The sequence below is a fragment of the Lepidochelys kempii genome, chromosome 1, assembly GCF_965140265.1.
Source record: "Lepidochelys kempii isolate rLepKem1 chromosome 1, rLepKem1.hap2, whole genome shotgun sequence".
In the NCBI taxonomy this organism is placed as follows: domain Eukaryota; kingdom Metazoa; phylum Chordata; order Testudines; family Cheloniidae; genus Lepidochelys; species Lepidochelys kempii.
In genome coordinates this window covers 336,441,638-336,459,190 of record NC_133256.1, presented here as the reverse complement: position 1 = coordinate 336,459,190, position 17,553 = coordinate 336,441,638, and the positions used below count along the sequence as shown (strand labels likewise).

General features: G+C 40.5%; 1 protein-coding gene across 6 annotated transcripts in view; it reads right to left on the bottom strand.

The window, feature by feature from the left end:
* The window catches only part of SEPHS1 (selenophosphate synthetase 1), a 139,947-nt gene that overhangs the window by 77,022 nt on the left and 45,372 nt on the right, over nt 1–17,553 (bottom strand). For 5 of the 6 annotated variants that reach the window (XM_073328728.1, XM_073328726.1, XM_073328727.1 and 2 more), the window contains one exon: nt 13,094–13,144. In XM_073328728.1, coding sequence (XP_073184829.1) covers nt 13,094–13,144 — 51 coding nt within the window. The remainder of the gene's footprint in view (nt 1–13,093; nt 13,145–17,553) is intronic. The other variant, XM_073328731.1, reaches the window with a different exon arrangement.

Genomic DNA, 17,553 nt, shown 5'->3' with positions numbered 1-17,553 from the left:
TTTAGTAAGGCTTTTGATACTGTCTCACATGACCTTCTCATAAAGAAACTAGGGAAATGCAACCTAGATGGAGCTACTATAAGGTGGGTGCAAAACTGGTTTGAAAACCATTCCCAGAGAGTAGTTATCAGTGGTTCACAGTCATGCTGGAAGGGCATAACGAGTGGGGTCCTGCAGGGATCAGTTCTGGGTCTGGTTCTGTTCAATATCTTCATCAATGATTTAGATATTGGCATAGAGAGTACACTTATAAAGTTTGCAGACGATACCAACCTGGGAGGGGTTGCAAGTGCTTTGGAGGATACGATTAAAATTCAAAATAAACTGGACAAAGTGGAGAAATGGTCTGAAGTAAATAGGATGAAAATCAATGAGGACAAATGCAAAGTAATTCATTTAGGAAGGAACAATTAGCTGTATACATACAAAATGGGAAATGACTGCCTAGGAAGGAGTACTGCAGAAAGGGATCTGGGGGTCATAGTGGACCACAAGCTTAATAAGAGTCAACAGTGTAACACCGTTGCAAAAAAAGCCAACATCATTCTGGGATGTATTAGCAGCAGTGTTGTAAGCAAGACATGAGAAGGAATTCTTCTACTCTACTCCATGCTGATTAGGCCTCAACTGGAGTATTGCGTCCAGTTCTGGGCACCACATTTCAGGAAAGATATAGACAAATCGAAGAAAGTCCAGAGAAGAGCAACAAAAATGATTAAAGGTCTAGAAAACATGACCTATGAGGGGAGACTGAAAAAACTGGGTTTATTTAGTCTGGAAAAGAGAAGACAGCGGGGACATGATAACAGTTTTTAAGTATATAAAAGGTTGTTACAAGGAGGAAAGAGAAGAATTGTTCTTAACCTCTGAGGATAGGACAAGCAGCAATGGGCTTAAATTGCAGCAAAGGAGGTTGGGGCTGGACATTAGGAAAAACTTCCTAACTGTCAGGGTGGTGAAGCCCTGGAATAAATTGCCTAGGGAGGTTATGGAATCTCCATTATTGGAGATTTTTAAGAGCAGGGTAGACAAACACCTGTCAGGAATGGTCTAGAACAGGGGTCGGCAACCTTTGGCACACGACCCGTCAGGGTAATCTGCTGGTGGGTGATGAGATGTTTTGTTAACGTTGACCATCCGCAGGCATGGCCCCCTTCAGCTCCAGGTGGCTGTGGTTTGCCATTCCCAGCCAACCTGATCTGTGGGAAGCGGCAGGCAGCACATCCCTGTGGCCCGTGGTTTCCCACAGCTCCCATTGGTCGGGAACGGCTAACCACAACCCCTGGGAGCTGCAGTTAGCTGTGCCTGTGGAGGGTCAATGTAAACAAAATGTCCCGCGGCCCGCCAGTGGATTATGCTGATGGGCCGGGTGCTGAGCATAAGCTTCCGTGAACTACAGCTCACTTCATCGGATGCATTTTATTATCCGATGAAGTGAGCTATAGCTCACGAAAGCTTATGCTCAAATAAATTTGTTAGTCTCTAAAGTGCCACAAGTACTCCTTTTCTTTTTGCTCATACTCAGGCTCGTTAAAACACATCTTCGATCTACGATGGCCAACAAGGGACTGACGTCACTCACTATTTTATCACATGAAAATGCCATTGGCCAGTCTTTGGATCTCTCGGATGCTGTGCTTCAGTTTGCCAAGGCAAAGGTGAGAAAAATGACCTTTTGAATTTAAGGACTAGGGTTAACATATTAACGCTGTCACCTACTGTAGCACTATTTAATATTGGTCCACCCAATGTCGGGACACAGTCCAATATCTTGATGTTAATACATTTCAGTTATTCTTAAAATTAAAAAGTTTCTATAAGCTTAGAGGAAACATTTTTTTTTATTTGCTTATACATGGCATGAATAAAATACAGATGTACAGATCCTAGCGTCCAAATTTATCCTCTTATACGACAGGGATAAATCACGCATGCGAATCGGGCATCAAAGTTGTGAAATGAGCTACAAATGCAGTTAAAAATAATCAATTCAAAAGTTTAATGAATTCGGGGGGGAGGGTGCCAAAGACGCTCCTCCCCTGGGCTGCCGTTTGGTCCAGGGCTGGCCCTGCCCGTACCTGCAGGTAGTTGGGGAGCAGAATGAGGGCAGCAGCTTCAGCATTTGTTACCGAGCATGCTCAGTTGGTGTGAGCATGCTCAGTACAAGCCAAGCAGCAACTGCGGGGGGTGGGGGTGGGGCACGTGACTTCGCATGCACCTCCCCCCCATGTATTGCCTCTGCTAGCCAGGCTGTGAAAGATTCCCTGGGTGGCATGTAAAAAGGAACACCAGGCCAAACGCAAGCCCCCATTCTTTGCAGACATGTCCCCAGAGTGTGAACCGCCATTTGTCTGGGTTTTGGTGAGCATCTGTGTGGCCAGACTTTGTTTGCGCACCCAGTCTCAGCTGCGACAAAACCATCCATTTCCTCGAATAGCTAAGGCTTTGCACAGGGTCGGGGCTGACAGAGCAGGAGTTCATCGTTGCTACAGCTTTGGAATTGGCTTGCTCTGGAGTGTTTCACGAAAGGGGGTCTCTCCAGTGGCCACCCTACTGACTGACAGCTCTGCCTTTGTTCCAGTGAGTGAAGGAATCTCCTCACCGTCAGGTCTGGTTCTATGGCAATAATCACTAGTTCTTATAACAACAGCAACATCACCACCACTTAATGTTCCTGTTTAGTGCTTTCCAACCGGAGATCTCACAGCAGTCTGCAAAGGAAGATAATTATGATGATACCAGGCTGTTCTAGCTAGTGCACTTCTTCGGTAGATCTCAAAGCATTTTACAAAAGAAGTCAGTATCATTATCCCCCCGCCCTTTTTTTTTTTTTTAAACAAATGGGGAACTGAGGCACAGAGCAGAAAATAACTTGCCCAATGTTGCCAGCAAAGGAGTGGCAGAGCTGGAACTTGAACCCATTGTACCAGATGTGGCAATTTCCTGCAATATCCTTGAAAAACCCTTATTGAGTTAAGTTGAAACATTTTAGGGGTCCGTTGTATTTATTGATTATTGATTTATTGAACCTCAAAGGACTGTCCTGAACAATGGGCCAGACAAGAATGGAGTTTTGGGACACTGTCAAGTGATTTGCCTGGGGAACCTCTAGAGGGAGGTGAATGCAAATTCCCCACCTCCTGTTAAGCAAACCCAGCCCCTTTCGGAGCTAGGCCTGGAGAAGAGGACCATAGTCTGATGATTACTTGTTCCCAAAGGCTCAATATCAGAGGCCAACCTGTATAAAGGAAAAACTGAGCTATTCATTGAGGTGCTAGTTCTGAGCTAAAGCTGGCATGAACTGACCACAGAGAAACCCCTTTGTGGGGTTTGAAGGACTGACTCCTATCAGAGCCCTTGTTGGAGATGGGGTGATCTCATTAGCATACTTTTAGGTTCTTTTGTTTTGATATATTTTCTCTGTAATGCTTTCACCTTAGGAATAAATTGCTTGCTTAGAAAGAGCTGTGAGATAACCTGTGACTGTTGGCAATTACACTGTTCAGAGCCTTCCGAGAGAAAGCAAAGCACAGACGCTGGCCTCTCCAGCAGTCTGGCTTGGTGGGAATATCACACTGTAGGCAGAGAACTGCAGCCTGGAAAATACTCCAGTCAGGAGGGAGAGAGAAACAGGTTTCACCCAAGAGAGGTGATAGCTGGGGAGTCTGAAGCCTACAGTGGGTGCCCTTGCTGGACCATGGAGAGAAAATGCAGGTGCAGATGACCTAATCTATGACACCCAGATCTCCTGAATTCCAGTGCAGTGCTTTATCCCCTGGACCTCATCACCTCCTTTTCCCAGCTAAGAAGAAATTCCTTTTCCAATATGAAATCATCAGATTCTGGTAGAGCTGGTGGGAAGTTTTGAACCCTCCTGCCCCCCACACAAATTAATTCTATGAAATTTACGACTGATGTGTTTTCTTTGTCCAGCTCTTGAATTGTTCTCAGGTGCTGTGGAGTAGATCCGAAGAGTGTGAAAGTTTATCTTCATACAGTTTTTCTAATATCCCAAAGGCTCAGACAGCCTTTTCCTCTGAACCAACACGCCAAAGGCATTTACACTTCAGATGGTTTTCTTCTGGTCTTGCAATTAATACATTTTTTATAAAGCTCAGGCTCGAGTTTCCTTTTATGTTACAGAGAGGATATCCTTTTCCTGTTAAGCTGCACAAGGATTTCCCCCCAAAGTAATAATCTCTAGTGTCCTGTAAATAGCTTAGATGAACATATTAGTCAAATGACAAGGCATTGGTCGCTGACGTTTTAATTGAAGCACAGGTGGCTAGCTTGTTTGCTAGTACTTACATAGCTGTCTCAACTGTGTGAAATGGCAGCCCTACAATAACATTTGATATTTATTTGTATAGTAGATAGCAAGATTGACCATGCATTGGGTTTTGATGGTATAATGACAACACTGGTCATGTAGCTTAAGCTCCAATTTAGGTTTTGTAAAAATATTTTTAGAAGTTTACATTTCATATTTAGATACATTTAAAAACAAAAGATGACAAAATTAAAACAAACTCAAATCACACTGAGACAACCTAAGTAGTACAGCACAGGGCAGTTCAGCAAAGTTACTAATGTGTTTGTGATTTGTTCCATCAAGCTCGATGAGCATTCATGGTAGGAGTTATGAAATACATTTGGATCGGAAACCAATTTAATTACCTGGAAGACCGAAGTGAACACAGCTAAACAATTTTTAAAAAGATATTCTACAATTAAAAGTCATTTAACGGATTCAAGCTCTGTACAGACATGCAAGATTTCAGAAGCTCAATGCAACCTCTGAGATCTATAATGGAATGACCATGAGACGTTTTACTATACAATTCCTCACAGGTGCTACTATATAAAATAGACAAGGTGTGGCTGGCTGCACATTCATTTCAATAGGCCATTGTAATTGATTGATTATTACTAATGAACATGTTTTCACAGGAAATATTTTCTATGGCTAAACAATGTTTGATGAGGTGTGATACAGTAGAACCTCAGAGTTACGAACACCTCGGGAATGGAGGTTGTTCGTAACTCTGAACAAAATGTTAGGGTTGTTCTTTCAAAAGTTTACAACTGAACATTGACTTAATGCAGCTTTGAAACGTCTATGCAGAAGAAAAATGCTGCTTTTAACCATCTTAATTTAAATGAAACAAGACAGAAACAGTTTCCTTACCTTGTCACATTTTTTTTTAAACTTTCCCTTTATTTTTTTAGAAGTTGACATTTAACACAGTACTTGCTTTTTTTTTGGGTGGGGGTGGGGTCTTGGCTGCCTGATTGCATACTTTCAGTTCCAAATGAGGTGTGTGGTTGACCGGTCAGTTCATAACTCTGGTGTTCTACTGTAATAAGTTATGAAGACATATGTTGTAGCCGCTACTTTTGCATTACGAATACTGGTTTGTCTTTCCTATGTGTTGTTTCCATAGAAGCGGAGCTTAACCTTTTAAGTGAAGATTATAAAGGCGACTAATTCAATTAAAATTAGACTTCAAGCATATCAGCACTTAATACTTATGAGATTTCATATAGCCATTTTTCTGATTGGCAGGCGAAATAGTTCAAAATTCAGGTAGTTGGGAAAATCTTATTGCTATGGGTTTTTCCATAAGCTTCCCTGCAAATGCCATTTTTTTGTACAAGGCTGTTAACATATTAATAAAGATCTTTGAATTAACAGGTACCCCCTTCTGAAATACGGACATCTAGTACATAACACAGAAGACACATGTTCAATTAAAGTAATTTATTGTGGGTTTTTCTTTTCTGAACTGACAAAGAGGGTTTTCCCAGAGATTGGTAACACAACACAACATTATACACCATTTCACAACTAGCCCCTTGTTGTTTTATTAAGAACATAGTAATTTAAAAATATCTAAATATTTACATATTAATAAAACATATATACAGAAGATTGAGATGCTTTACCTAAACATGGAATGATTTTTCTAATAAACCCCATAAAAAGATTGCTGAAGAAAGTCTGAACAGTAGTCACAGTAAGTAAACACAAAATGCAATTTTTTAAAATTTACAAAATGTTGATTCCATCAGCTAAGGGTTGTGACATGTACCTGGCAGATTTGCTGCCCAGGCTGTAGATTGCCACAGCCCTGCTCAGAAATCCAGGCCAGGAGGGAAGCAGTCACATCAGCCTTTGAAGGAAATGCTCTTTAAGGTCTGCAGTGCACATTCGATATAGTCCACAGTTTTAAAGAGAACATCATCACCTTTAATCGTACATTTTTTTAAATGGGAGGGGAAAGATCAAAAGCCTGGTTTTCAATGGTGCTGAGAATCAGTAGCTCCTGTTGGCTTCAGTGTTATTTGCAGGCATTCAGCAGTTGTGACAATCAGGCCGCCTGTCTTTATGCTAGCTAATGATCATGACAAGTATTTCCTTGCGAAAAGCAGCAGAAAACTTTAAATATTTTGAAAACAGTCCCACTCTCTGTAATAGCACTTCTGTTAACACACTCGATAAAAAAGACCAAATAGTTTCAAGGAGCAAGCATCATGATGGGCTGAAAATATACAAAGGAAAACGAAACACGAAGGCAAAGGCTACTGCACTCTGTAGCGTTCCAGGAAAACGCACGCTATTAGTTAACTGGCTGGTGATCAATCTATCTGTGGGATAAGATAAGTTCTATATTTTTTCTATTTTTTTTTTAAAGTGAATTTAGTGCTGGTGAAGGTGCAGAGTTAAAGGTGCAGAGGGCAGCAGGAGATGTTGCATAAGAAGCAGCAGTGCAATTTTCCCCACCCTGCCACATCAGTAAGCCTCAGTCCTGACCTAAAGGGGCCGCTTATAGGGTGAGAGGGTAGTTCAATCACTTGGTCAATTCACTCATCCTAACTGCTGAGACTGACAATAGAGTGCCAGTAAATGGCGGTGGTTTGTACAGGTTTTCAAACCCTGGTCTGTGGATGAGTAGACTCCATGAACCCTTTTCCTGGTGGTCTACAAAATAAAATGTTTTGAGAACCAGGCAGTGGGGGATTCGGAGAGGCTGGAGAGGAGGTGGGGCAGGAAGATTTTATGAAGTGAAAATGCTGGAGAACCACTGCACCAGAAACTGGCTGGGAACTCCAACTCCTTTCACAAACACATTCTGTATACTATCCAATAGAACGGACATTATCAGCATGTACCCTGCTCTAGTCTCCCTGTGGTCAAATACAGTGTGAGCATTGTTATTTAGACAGTGTAGGACAGGCAGTTTGTACCATCTCTCTTCAAACATAGTCAAATGGTGAGCAAAAAGGAAAAGTGGGTCTTCCGAACAATAGAGGACTAACCAATCCCCCTAACCAAACATTCTTATTAGCTTCCTGGACCCATGAAGGGGGGAGATTCCATCACAGCTCCCTGAACTGTTTTATTTTACTTCTGTATAATTGAAGATGAAATACAGTTAGCATGCATACAATCATGTGGGAAAATACAATCATGAAGAAAAACAAAGGCAAGGGAATTTATTCAGTTGCAGTGGATACCACACTAATTAGACAATGTACTGGATATTGAAAAAAAATCATTTCTAATTATGATGGAAAATCTTGAAACAATTTGGTGGCTTTATTATCCCATGTTTCATTAAAAATAGGTGAAAACGCAAACTTGAAGGGAAAACTGCACGGAACATCTCACACCTTGAAGTATGCTGAAATGCCTACACGGATCTTGCAGGAATGCCATTCAAACTGAAGGATGTTTATATCTGCTAATGAAACATTGAGGCAGAAAGTAAAATTTAAGCAGAAAAATCTGGTTTTGAGTCGACCAGCTTATCTGTTGTGATCTCAAGAATGCTACCTGAAGAAAGAGAGGATTTAAATAAATTAGAAAAAATTATACCAATTCAGTTATTTCCTAAAATTGTGTTCCAAATTAACCTACATGAGTTAAGTAGTCAGAGACTCAAATATAGTACTTGTGAGGTTGCTGAATTATCTGTGTGTTTAGATGGCCATTGTTGGGTATCAGTTTAGTTGTCTAAAAAAAGATCCTATTATATATTGAATTTGTGAATAGAGGTTTTGCTAGCAAAATGCAGAACACATGAAGTGAGGTGTAAAGTGTTAGAATATCGTACAAATTGCACTACAGTGCTTAGATCTTTGAAGTTATATGGCTCTAAAGAGGTGAACAAAGCACCACATGAATTTTAAGCCTACAGTATGTACTCTGGGTTATTCTTTGGAAAACTTGAAAAATCATGATACTGTAAATGCATATGGTAGAATAAAAACCAGAGATAAGTTGCATGATTATATCACATCTTTTTTTAAACCACATTAAAGTATATTTTTAAACAGAACAATGGAAGATGGACAGAAGAATTACAACTATAGAAGTAAGAACACAGCGTATATACGAGACAGACATCAATCAGTGTAAGAGCCAAATACAACAAGATGAAAAGGGAGGACTTGTAGAATCATGCACTGAAAGGATAAAGAATTATATTACAATAAAGGGATTTATATTTAAGGGTTTGAAGAGGTTTCTAAGCATTTTCTTCACATTGTATTCCAAGAGAAAAGGAGGCAGACCATACAGGATTGGCTCATAGTTATTTTCTTATCTGTTTCTTTAGCAAGAGATTGTTCCCATCTTTTCACAAAGCTGTATCTCCCTGGGACCCAAAGACTGGGATTTGTACTCCTATTAGTGGTCTCAAATTCTTTCACAGCTTGAAATTCACTCCAGTGCAGAGTGCTGGGGCTTAAAGAGGACCTTGTAGCATCCCTGGACATACACATCCTTAGTGTGTAATGTTTTGGCTAAAGATATATAACCACCAGTGCTGAGGTTGGCTTAGATTTGTTCCCGTTTGATATTTTAGGAAAGTGAGTCAGACTGGCGTTAATCCTCACTAATTCCAAATATGCAGTGTAAATCATATGACAGGATCAAAACTCTTTTGTCATAGCCACTATTCCTTAAGTAGGAAAGTTAAAGATCCTAATGGGGTGCCCTATATTCACTCTGCTCAATGTTTATCCAACATCTGTCATGGTCTCCACACCACCAAGATACCAATCAGGGTCACTGGCTGCCTGGTCTCCCTCAATACAGGTCCCTACAGTTTGGATTTTGGCAGGTCCTAGGCAGTCTTTGCCTATGCTGAAGCGAATATGTAACTCTACCAATATTTTCTAGGGGACCCTAATCACAAAGTTTGAAACAAAACCCAAGTTTTTGATAAGTTAAAATTTAACAGCCATAATTCTTCTGGTTCACTTTCAAGGTCTCCCAATTAATTAAATCCTTTAAGCAGAAGGGAATAATTAGCATCAAAGATACTTTTTAACCACAATACGATTTGTGCTCCTAAACACAGAAATATGGCTAGGCAAAAAATCCTTCCTTGGTTTTAGGATTTAAAAATAATGAAAAATAATGAAACCTTTGGATGTCATATTATCTTAACACAGGAAATCATACGTCCAGGATTTCCCTAACTGTATGCACAAAGGCTAAGGGATCTAAACCCCTCTGTATACTGGGATTCCTCAGCCTGTATCCCCCATGTTCAGATTTTTTTTATTTTTTCCGCAGGGACAAAGAAAGGGGTGAATGGGCACCTCTGAGTCATCCCTCTATGCAGCTTAAAGACATCTGATTTGTCCATGTTTATCCAAACCTTATTCAATTCACTTGCTCTGGACTCTCTTGTGTCCCAATTTTGTCTAGTTCTTGGATACCCAGGTAATAAACGTTTTAAATATACACACCATAAATAGATTCAGCATCCCATTCTTGCTCCCAGTCCCACTTCCTGCAGCACTCCCTTCAAGTAATCCTATTCAAACTCTGTGTCAAAGGTTTTCTCTACATCATGGAAGACTAACATAATCAGTTTGCCCTTGACCATTATTGATTTATTATTTGTCTTATGGTACTGCCTTGAGGCCCCTCCAGAGATCAAGGCCCCATTGTGCAGGGCACTGAACAAACACACAGTACGAGAGCACCTCTTCCCCAGAGAGCTTGCAATTTAAACACACAAGCCAGCTGAAAAGATCACATCCGAGACTCTCCTTAAATGATCCGCCAGTGACATCCCTGCTGAAAACCAGCTATTGTACAAGGGAATCTAATCTACAGGTGAGGATCGCTATAAAGGTTATATCGACCTCCTTTACCAGCCTCCTCGATGGAAGGCATCTATTTTGGCTCCCTACTTCAGTAACCTTTATTATAACTACCATAATTATATTGGCTGTATATCACTTAAACTGATTTAGTCCCAAGAATGGTATAATATTAACTACTGATACATTATATAAAGAACAGGAGTACTTGTGGCACCTTAGAGACTAACGAATTTATTAGAGCATAAGCTTTCTTGGGCTACAGCCCACTTCATCAGATGCATAGAATGGAACATATAGTAAGATTATATATATATATACACACACACACAGAGATAAAAGAAAAGGAGTTCTTGTGGCACCTTAGAGACTAACCAATTTATCTGAGCATAAGCTTTCGTGAGCTACAGCTCACTTAATCGAAAACCTGGATTTGTGCTGGAAATGGCCTGCCTTGATTATCATACACATTGTAAGGAGAGTGATCACTTTAGATAAGCTATTACCAGCAGGAGAGTGGGGTGGGGGGGAGAGAAAACCTTTTGTAGTGATAAACACCCATTTTTTCATGGTTTGTGTGTATAAAAACATCTTCTGTATTTTCCACGGTATGCATCCGATGGAGTGAGCTGTAGCTCACGAAAGCTTATGCTCAAATAAATTGGTTAGTCTCTAAGGTGCCACAAGTCCTCCTTTTCTTTTTGCGAATACAGACTAACACGGCTGTTACTCTGAAACCTGACATAAAGATACGTTCGAAGTTATCATACAAACTGTGAGAGGCTAATTAGTTAAGATGAGCTATTATCAGCAGGAGAAAAAAAATCTATATCTTACTATATGTTCCATTCTATGCATCCGACGAACTAGGCTGTAGCTCATGAAAGCTTATGCTCTAATAAATTTGTTAGTCTCTAAGGTGCCACAAGTACTCCTGTTCTTTTTGCAGATACAGACTAACACGGCTGCTACTCTGAAACCTGTCATTCTATAAAAGTCACTTGTACATATATAATAATGTGTGAAATTCAAATGCTTGGCTGAAAGCCTTTGGAGTTCACCTTTTTTCCTTCCACACACACAATCTGAAAAAGAAAATGACTATTCCACTGTCAATTTAGGCATCCTCCCACAGATCCCAGGGAGATATATATACTGCAAGACAAATATTAAGCCTTAGAATTGTGCACACATGCATATTCAAAGGTATATGGGCATGCAGTCTGCACACATTCAAAAATACACACTGGAAATCTTGCAGAAAAGAGAATATAAGATCCCCAGGATGGAAATCTTCTCTCTTTACTAATGTGGCTGTCTCAGTGCATCACATTCATTTTCACTAATAATGTAAGATGTGAAATACTGTAGAAACCACATTAGGCTCCAATAAAATAATTCTGGTACTGAATAAATTTACCAGAGCAATGAAAAGATAACACTGTATAATAACATAACATTTATTAGGGTTCTCCTTTACTAGAATTGCTTCCATCCCTGATAACAGAAACAAACAGGATGTCACTTGGAAGAGACCTTTAAAACCAGAGCTTCCTGCATCTGTTATCAAACTAGTACCATGAAATGCTCAGTGGGTAGCTAAGAAAGCAGCACTGCAGCTCCGATCAGGTAGCATGTGCTCCCAGCCCCCCATGAACAAGACTATAGCTGCTTGGTCCTGGTCCCCTTGGTCCTGGTCCTGCTCCTGAATAATTCCACATGGTCTGACAACAGGATTTCAACCACCAGTGCCTCACTGCTAGCAGTTCATGCTCCAACCCATAGCACCTCAGCACTGAGGATGTCTGAAGACCCATCACAAGCCTTATGTAGAGTTATTGGGAAGATAGTGGGCTGGGTCAAGTGTCGCAATACTGCTCTCATGACCACCACAGAGTGTTTGTAGGGTACATTACAGCACTGTGGGGAGCTGCTGTTAAAGTTCTGCCCTGGATATAGCAATTGCTAGCAGTAAACAGTCTACACTTACTCTTTACAGACATTGCGTGACTAATTTCCAAGGAGTCTTTTTCATTAGTATTCACTATATTGTATTAATCTGAGGGAGAAACTGTAAACCCAAGGTCTTGATCATTCAAGACTTTTACCACATTTTTCTCGGGTCTAGCGGTATTAAGCTGCATCTTGGTGAAATTTTAAAACACAGGTAATTACCATCTATATAGTCAAGATTTTCAAAAATGATTAGTTATTCTGAATGCCCAACTTGGAACACCTGATTTTCGGAGGATATGTGCTCAGCATTTTCTAACAGTCAGGTCCTGGTAGGGTATCTCAAGTGCAGCACTCAAAAAAAATCACCAAAAAAAATCTTGGCCTACCTACTTAAATTCCAACTAGAAGTTTCAATGGCACATGGAAATCTTCATCAGTTCCTGCCCTAGACTGTTGCATAGTACTGCTGTTTGCTGTTAAACAACTGTCATGTTTGACTCAAGGGGTGGGTGCATTTTGAGGGAATGGGGTGGGGTTAAAAGTGATCCTTCCATATCAGATAAAGAGCTTTGCAATCCCTTTGTAAACCCAAGATATTATTGCTAGTAGTACACCAATGCAGAACTGAAATACACTATGATACAAATTACTTTGCCAGTCCTTGGAAGTAATGTTGTGTCAAGAATTTTGAAAGTACCCAGAAATATCATGAATGAGCACAAGTTGCCATCTGGAGTCATGAAGATCACTTACTGGTTTGTGTCACTTAGCCGTTACTGTCAAACTGGAGGTTTTATGAATAGGAAATCAAGGGAAAAATAGTGAAATTCTGGTGCATGTTCTCTCTCTCTCTCTTTTTTTTTTTTCAACCACTAGGCATTCAAATCTTAGACATCTGGGCCTTGTATGCAGATTACCCAGACTGTATATGCCATACCTAGAATATTGAAAACTGCTTTATGCAAAATAAATAAATAAAGAAGTGGAACCTGATAAAAAACTTAATGCATTTTACCTGTTTGCAGTAGAGAAATGTCCAGTTTCTCATCGCAGTCAGTCGTCTCTGCTGATTACAAATATAAACAAGAAATCTCATTACTTTTACTGAATAAAGGAATATGATTAAAAAGCTACATAGAGTGCTTTTGCATTTTCTATCTACACTTCTCATGTGCAATTTGCTAGCATCCAGTTAAACAGTCACTGCTTGTGTGAAAATGTCATATAATAAAAATGCAAACTTAGGAAAGGTAGTCTGGGTATTAATTTGCAGTTGTGCTGGCCATTGGATGGGAGTAATACACTGCCCCCTTGAAGAACTCAAACTCCTGCTGATATAGGAAGCTTACAATAATTTTGTAAATTTAACGTAACAATTGCCATCCCAGATCAGACCAGTGGTAATACTGACCCTGGTATTCAGTCTCCAGTGGTGGCCAGTATCAGATGCTTCACAGGAAGGTGCAAGAATCCCCGAATGTGACCACTATGTAATAGCCTGCCCAAAGTGATTTTTTTCCTAACCCTAATCAGTTTGGGCCAGATTTACAAAAAGATTTAGGCACCTAAAGATGCAGACTGGAACCTACTTGGGTAGATTAGGCCCCTAATTCCCATTGAAAGTCAATGGGAGTTAGGTGTCAAATTCACTTGGGCACTTTTGTAAAACCCAGTAGGTTTTATCAGCATCTTTAGGCACCTAAATCCCTTTGTAAATCTGGCCCTTAGTTGCTGGCTTATGTCCTGAAGCATGAGAATTTACAAGACTGATCAAAAGCCCACTGAAGCCAAAGAGAGTCTTGTCAGTGACTGCAGTGGGCTTTGGATCAGGCTCTACACCCCATCTAATGTAACTTCAGATGTTCTCATTACACACACAAATTTCTACATCTTTTTTGAACACTGCTAAGATTTTAATCTCTAGTGGCAAGAAGAGTAAGCAGGAGCTCCAATACACCATCTCTGTACTATTATTTCATGTACCACTCCTTATATATTGATATTTATATTTTTTTTCCCCCACGAGGATCATGGTCATAAAGCAATGGGTACATTCCCACTGTAGTGTGCCCCCGACTTCGCAGATATCAAAAACTGGCCAAAGTAATACAGATATATTGAACAACCAAATTCAGTGCATGTCCTTAACTGGGTCGTTTGTGCTGATTACCCTTAACAGTAGGTTGATCAGATAGCAACTGTGAAAAAATGGGACGGGGTGGAGGGTAATAGGTGCCTATATAAGAAGAAGTCCCAAAAACCGGGACTGTCCCTATAAAAATGGGACATCTGGTCACCCTACTTAACAGTGTTGTCAAACAGCACCAAACTCACTGAAAACAAGAATTAGTTTACTTTTTAAATAGCTGAAGGTATTAAAGCACTATGACTTGCTCAGAGCCAACATTAAACAGCCTATTTCAGAGCCCTCATCCAGTGAGCTCCCTTGGCTCCCAACAGAAGATGTTTCAGATGACTATCGGGGAAGCATGTCAAGCTAAGTTCAAGTTCACAAATTAGTAATGAACACCTTGACCCTACAAATGCTGAGGCAGATCACCTTTCCACATTCCATTCTAAACAGGAAGATGTGGTTTGCCTTCAAACACCACATCCATTGGCCATGAGCCAAATCATACTTGTCTTGACTTCAATGAGCCTACCTGCATGACAAGGCAAGCAGGATTAGACCCTCTCATTGGAATTTTGAAACTCTCTTATATTCTTTGTTTAGAAATAGTTTGGTAACTGCTGTAAACACTCCTGTAGCCATGTCCTTCAGACCTTTTTCCAAAATCACTTTGCTAGCTGCGGAATGTACCTGTCTGGTAAATGTGCACCTGCTATTTTGCTGCTTGCACAGAAGCATGTATGTGCAGGAATGAAGAGGTTAATACAGAGGTTGCCCTTATTAGTTCTGCTGTCTTTATTTTACTTAATCTAGATAAAATACTGGCCGGGAATGCATAATGTTACTCCTGTGATTCCCATCCAACATACTATCTGCCCTTGTGTCTGCTGCTAAACATAAATCAGCACTAGCAAGAATCTGCTATCTCACAAGACACAGATGCCTTGTGTATTAATTATATCATGAAGAGAGGACCAGAGAAAGCAGAGGACTGAGAGGAGGGGCAAAGACACAAACAGAAGGGGAGAAGAATACCACACAAGACATAGGAAGATGCGGTAATGATGGAGTGGAGGTCTCAACACATGGGTGGGAGAGACAGCACAGTCCAGCATGGATTTAATATTGTTAAAAAAATTTCTCCTCTCGCCCCCAGCATTTTCCATTGTAATCAGGCAATGTTTAAAATAAACAATAGTACAATGATGCAACTACTACCATCATGTCAGGTGACTACTTCACACCAATCACACCTGAAAAGTTTGAGCAGATTTCATAGCGCCGCTTCATTTTCCTTTATTATGTACAGTATTTAAAGGTTTTTGAGTTAATCAGTAAAATCATATTGCATGAAGAGCTCTTACTCACGCTGTGCTTTAGGAGCATTTAGTCATACTGTACCAGCATTCCTGTCTATATGGAGGCTTTTAGCAACATACTGCCATTAAATAATGGCTCAGATCCTTTTCAAGGCATGAAAAGGGAGAGAGGACTTATCACAAGAGATGTGTGGCTCATGCCCCATTTTTTTTATTATTGGAGATAGAGTGGAATAGCCAGAAGGTTTCAATGCAGAGATGATGAGAACAGCAGGGCTGTTTCCTGCTGAGACTAGCCCATTCATGGCCCTCCTTAAATCTCTGCGCCAACAGCTGCGTCTCTGGCTGTGTTGTCGCTGGCTGGTCCACTAACCACCTAGCCATATTCCCCTTTTGTAGCATGGCAAGACTACACGATGGGAGCTACTGCTGGTCAGGGCAGCTGTAAATCACAATGCAATTTGCATTGTAATTTATCCTGTTCTAAAAAGGGAAATGTATACATCTGATTTTCCCTCAACTTCATGTCCCTCTTTCCCTGGCCAATAGCCCTTCTTCTCCAGCAGCTGCAGAGAGCTGAGCCTAGATGTTGTGGAGGGGATAAAACTGGCAATATGATCCAGTGCCCCAGAATGCATACAAACATGTGGATTTTTTTTGGCCATGCCAATTGTATGAAGTGGGACCAATAGTCAAAGGTGAAGAATATTATCATGCTATTTTATTTTAATTATAACTTCTATTTGTAACATTAACCTCAAAGTCTTTTTTCCTCCCTTGTGACAGCCAACTTGTGAAATTTGAAAAGACTGAACAAGGCCAATAAAAATTTAATGGCAATGACAGCTTTATTCTCAGATCTAGCAAATTAAAAGAAAAACCCCAAGTCTCAGATCTAAGGCAATAATCTAATGGGACTGAGAAAAATCCAAAGCAAAATAAGACTACTTCCAGTTATGAAAAAATGTTATAGCGGATGCTAACCTTAAATTAATTTCTATTTGTATTAGGATAACAACCTTTCAAAACCTACCCAGGAGAAGTTTTTTCTAGAGAGAGAACAGGGGTTTTTAAAAAACAGTTTGTTGATTAGCCTTCCCAGTCAGAGACTATTCTGTACCTAATTCTAGGAAATGAGCCAAATTTGATAAATAAGGTTGAAGCTGGACAACATCTATGATCCTGTGATCAGAATATCGTTTAATTTGAAAATACTCAAGAGGGTAAATACTAAAGAAAGCAGCACTAAAGCAGGTCCTCCCCATCCATTTGCTGGAGTTCTCAAGGTATTACTGCCACAGACAGCTAGGGGAATACACTGGTGTTTACATCATTATCTTATCAAATTATTAAACCACAGGATTGAGCATGGAAGATTACACATGAACATAATTTGTCATCATTTGGACATGCAAATAGCTACTTGGCCTAAATAGAAAACCCAGTCAGAGGGTGGACTGAATGCATCAGAGGATTGGTAATGGAATAGAGAGCCTTTCCCTTTCAAGTCAGCAGTTCAAATTCAGCCCAACTCAGAAGGGGCCAAACGGCTTTTGGTGGCATTTGTGAAAAAAAAACAGTGGTCTCAAGCCTGTCCACACACAGTTTGTGCACCAGCTTAGCTAGAAATTGAATTAGTTAAATTGGTGCAACCCACCAATGTGGACACTCTTATATCAGTTTAACAAAATCTTAAACCAGTTTAGCTTAACTCAATTGCAAATAAGATCTTTAGGCACCTTGGAACTTAGGGCTTGGCTACACTTGCAAGTTAGAGCACATTAAAGCAGCCCCAGGTGCCCTAACTCCCAACCCGTCCACACTGGCAAGGCATGTAGAGCACCTGGACTCTGCAGCTGGAGGGCTCCTGGTAATCCACCTCCATGAGAAGCATGTTTGCTGCACCTTGGCTGAAAGGCCTGGGAGTCAGTGTGAACGAGGTGTTGCATTACTGCACTCTGATCTGCCTCCGGAAACATCCCATAATCCCCTTAAGTCAAGTGGCCACTCTTGTCATTGTTTTGA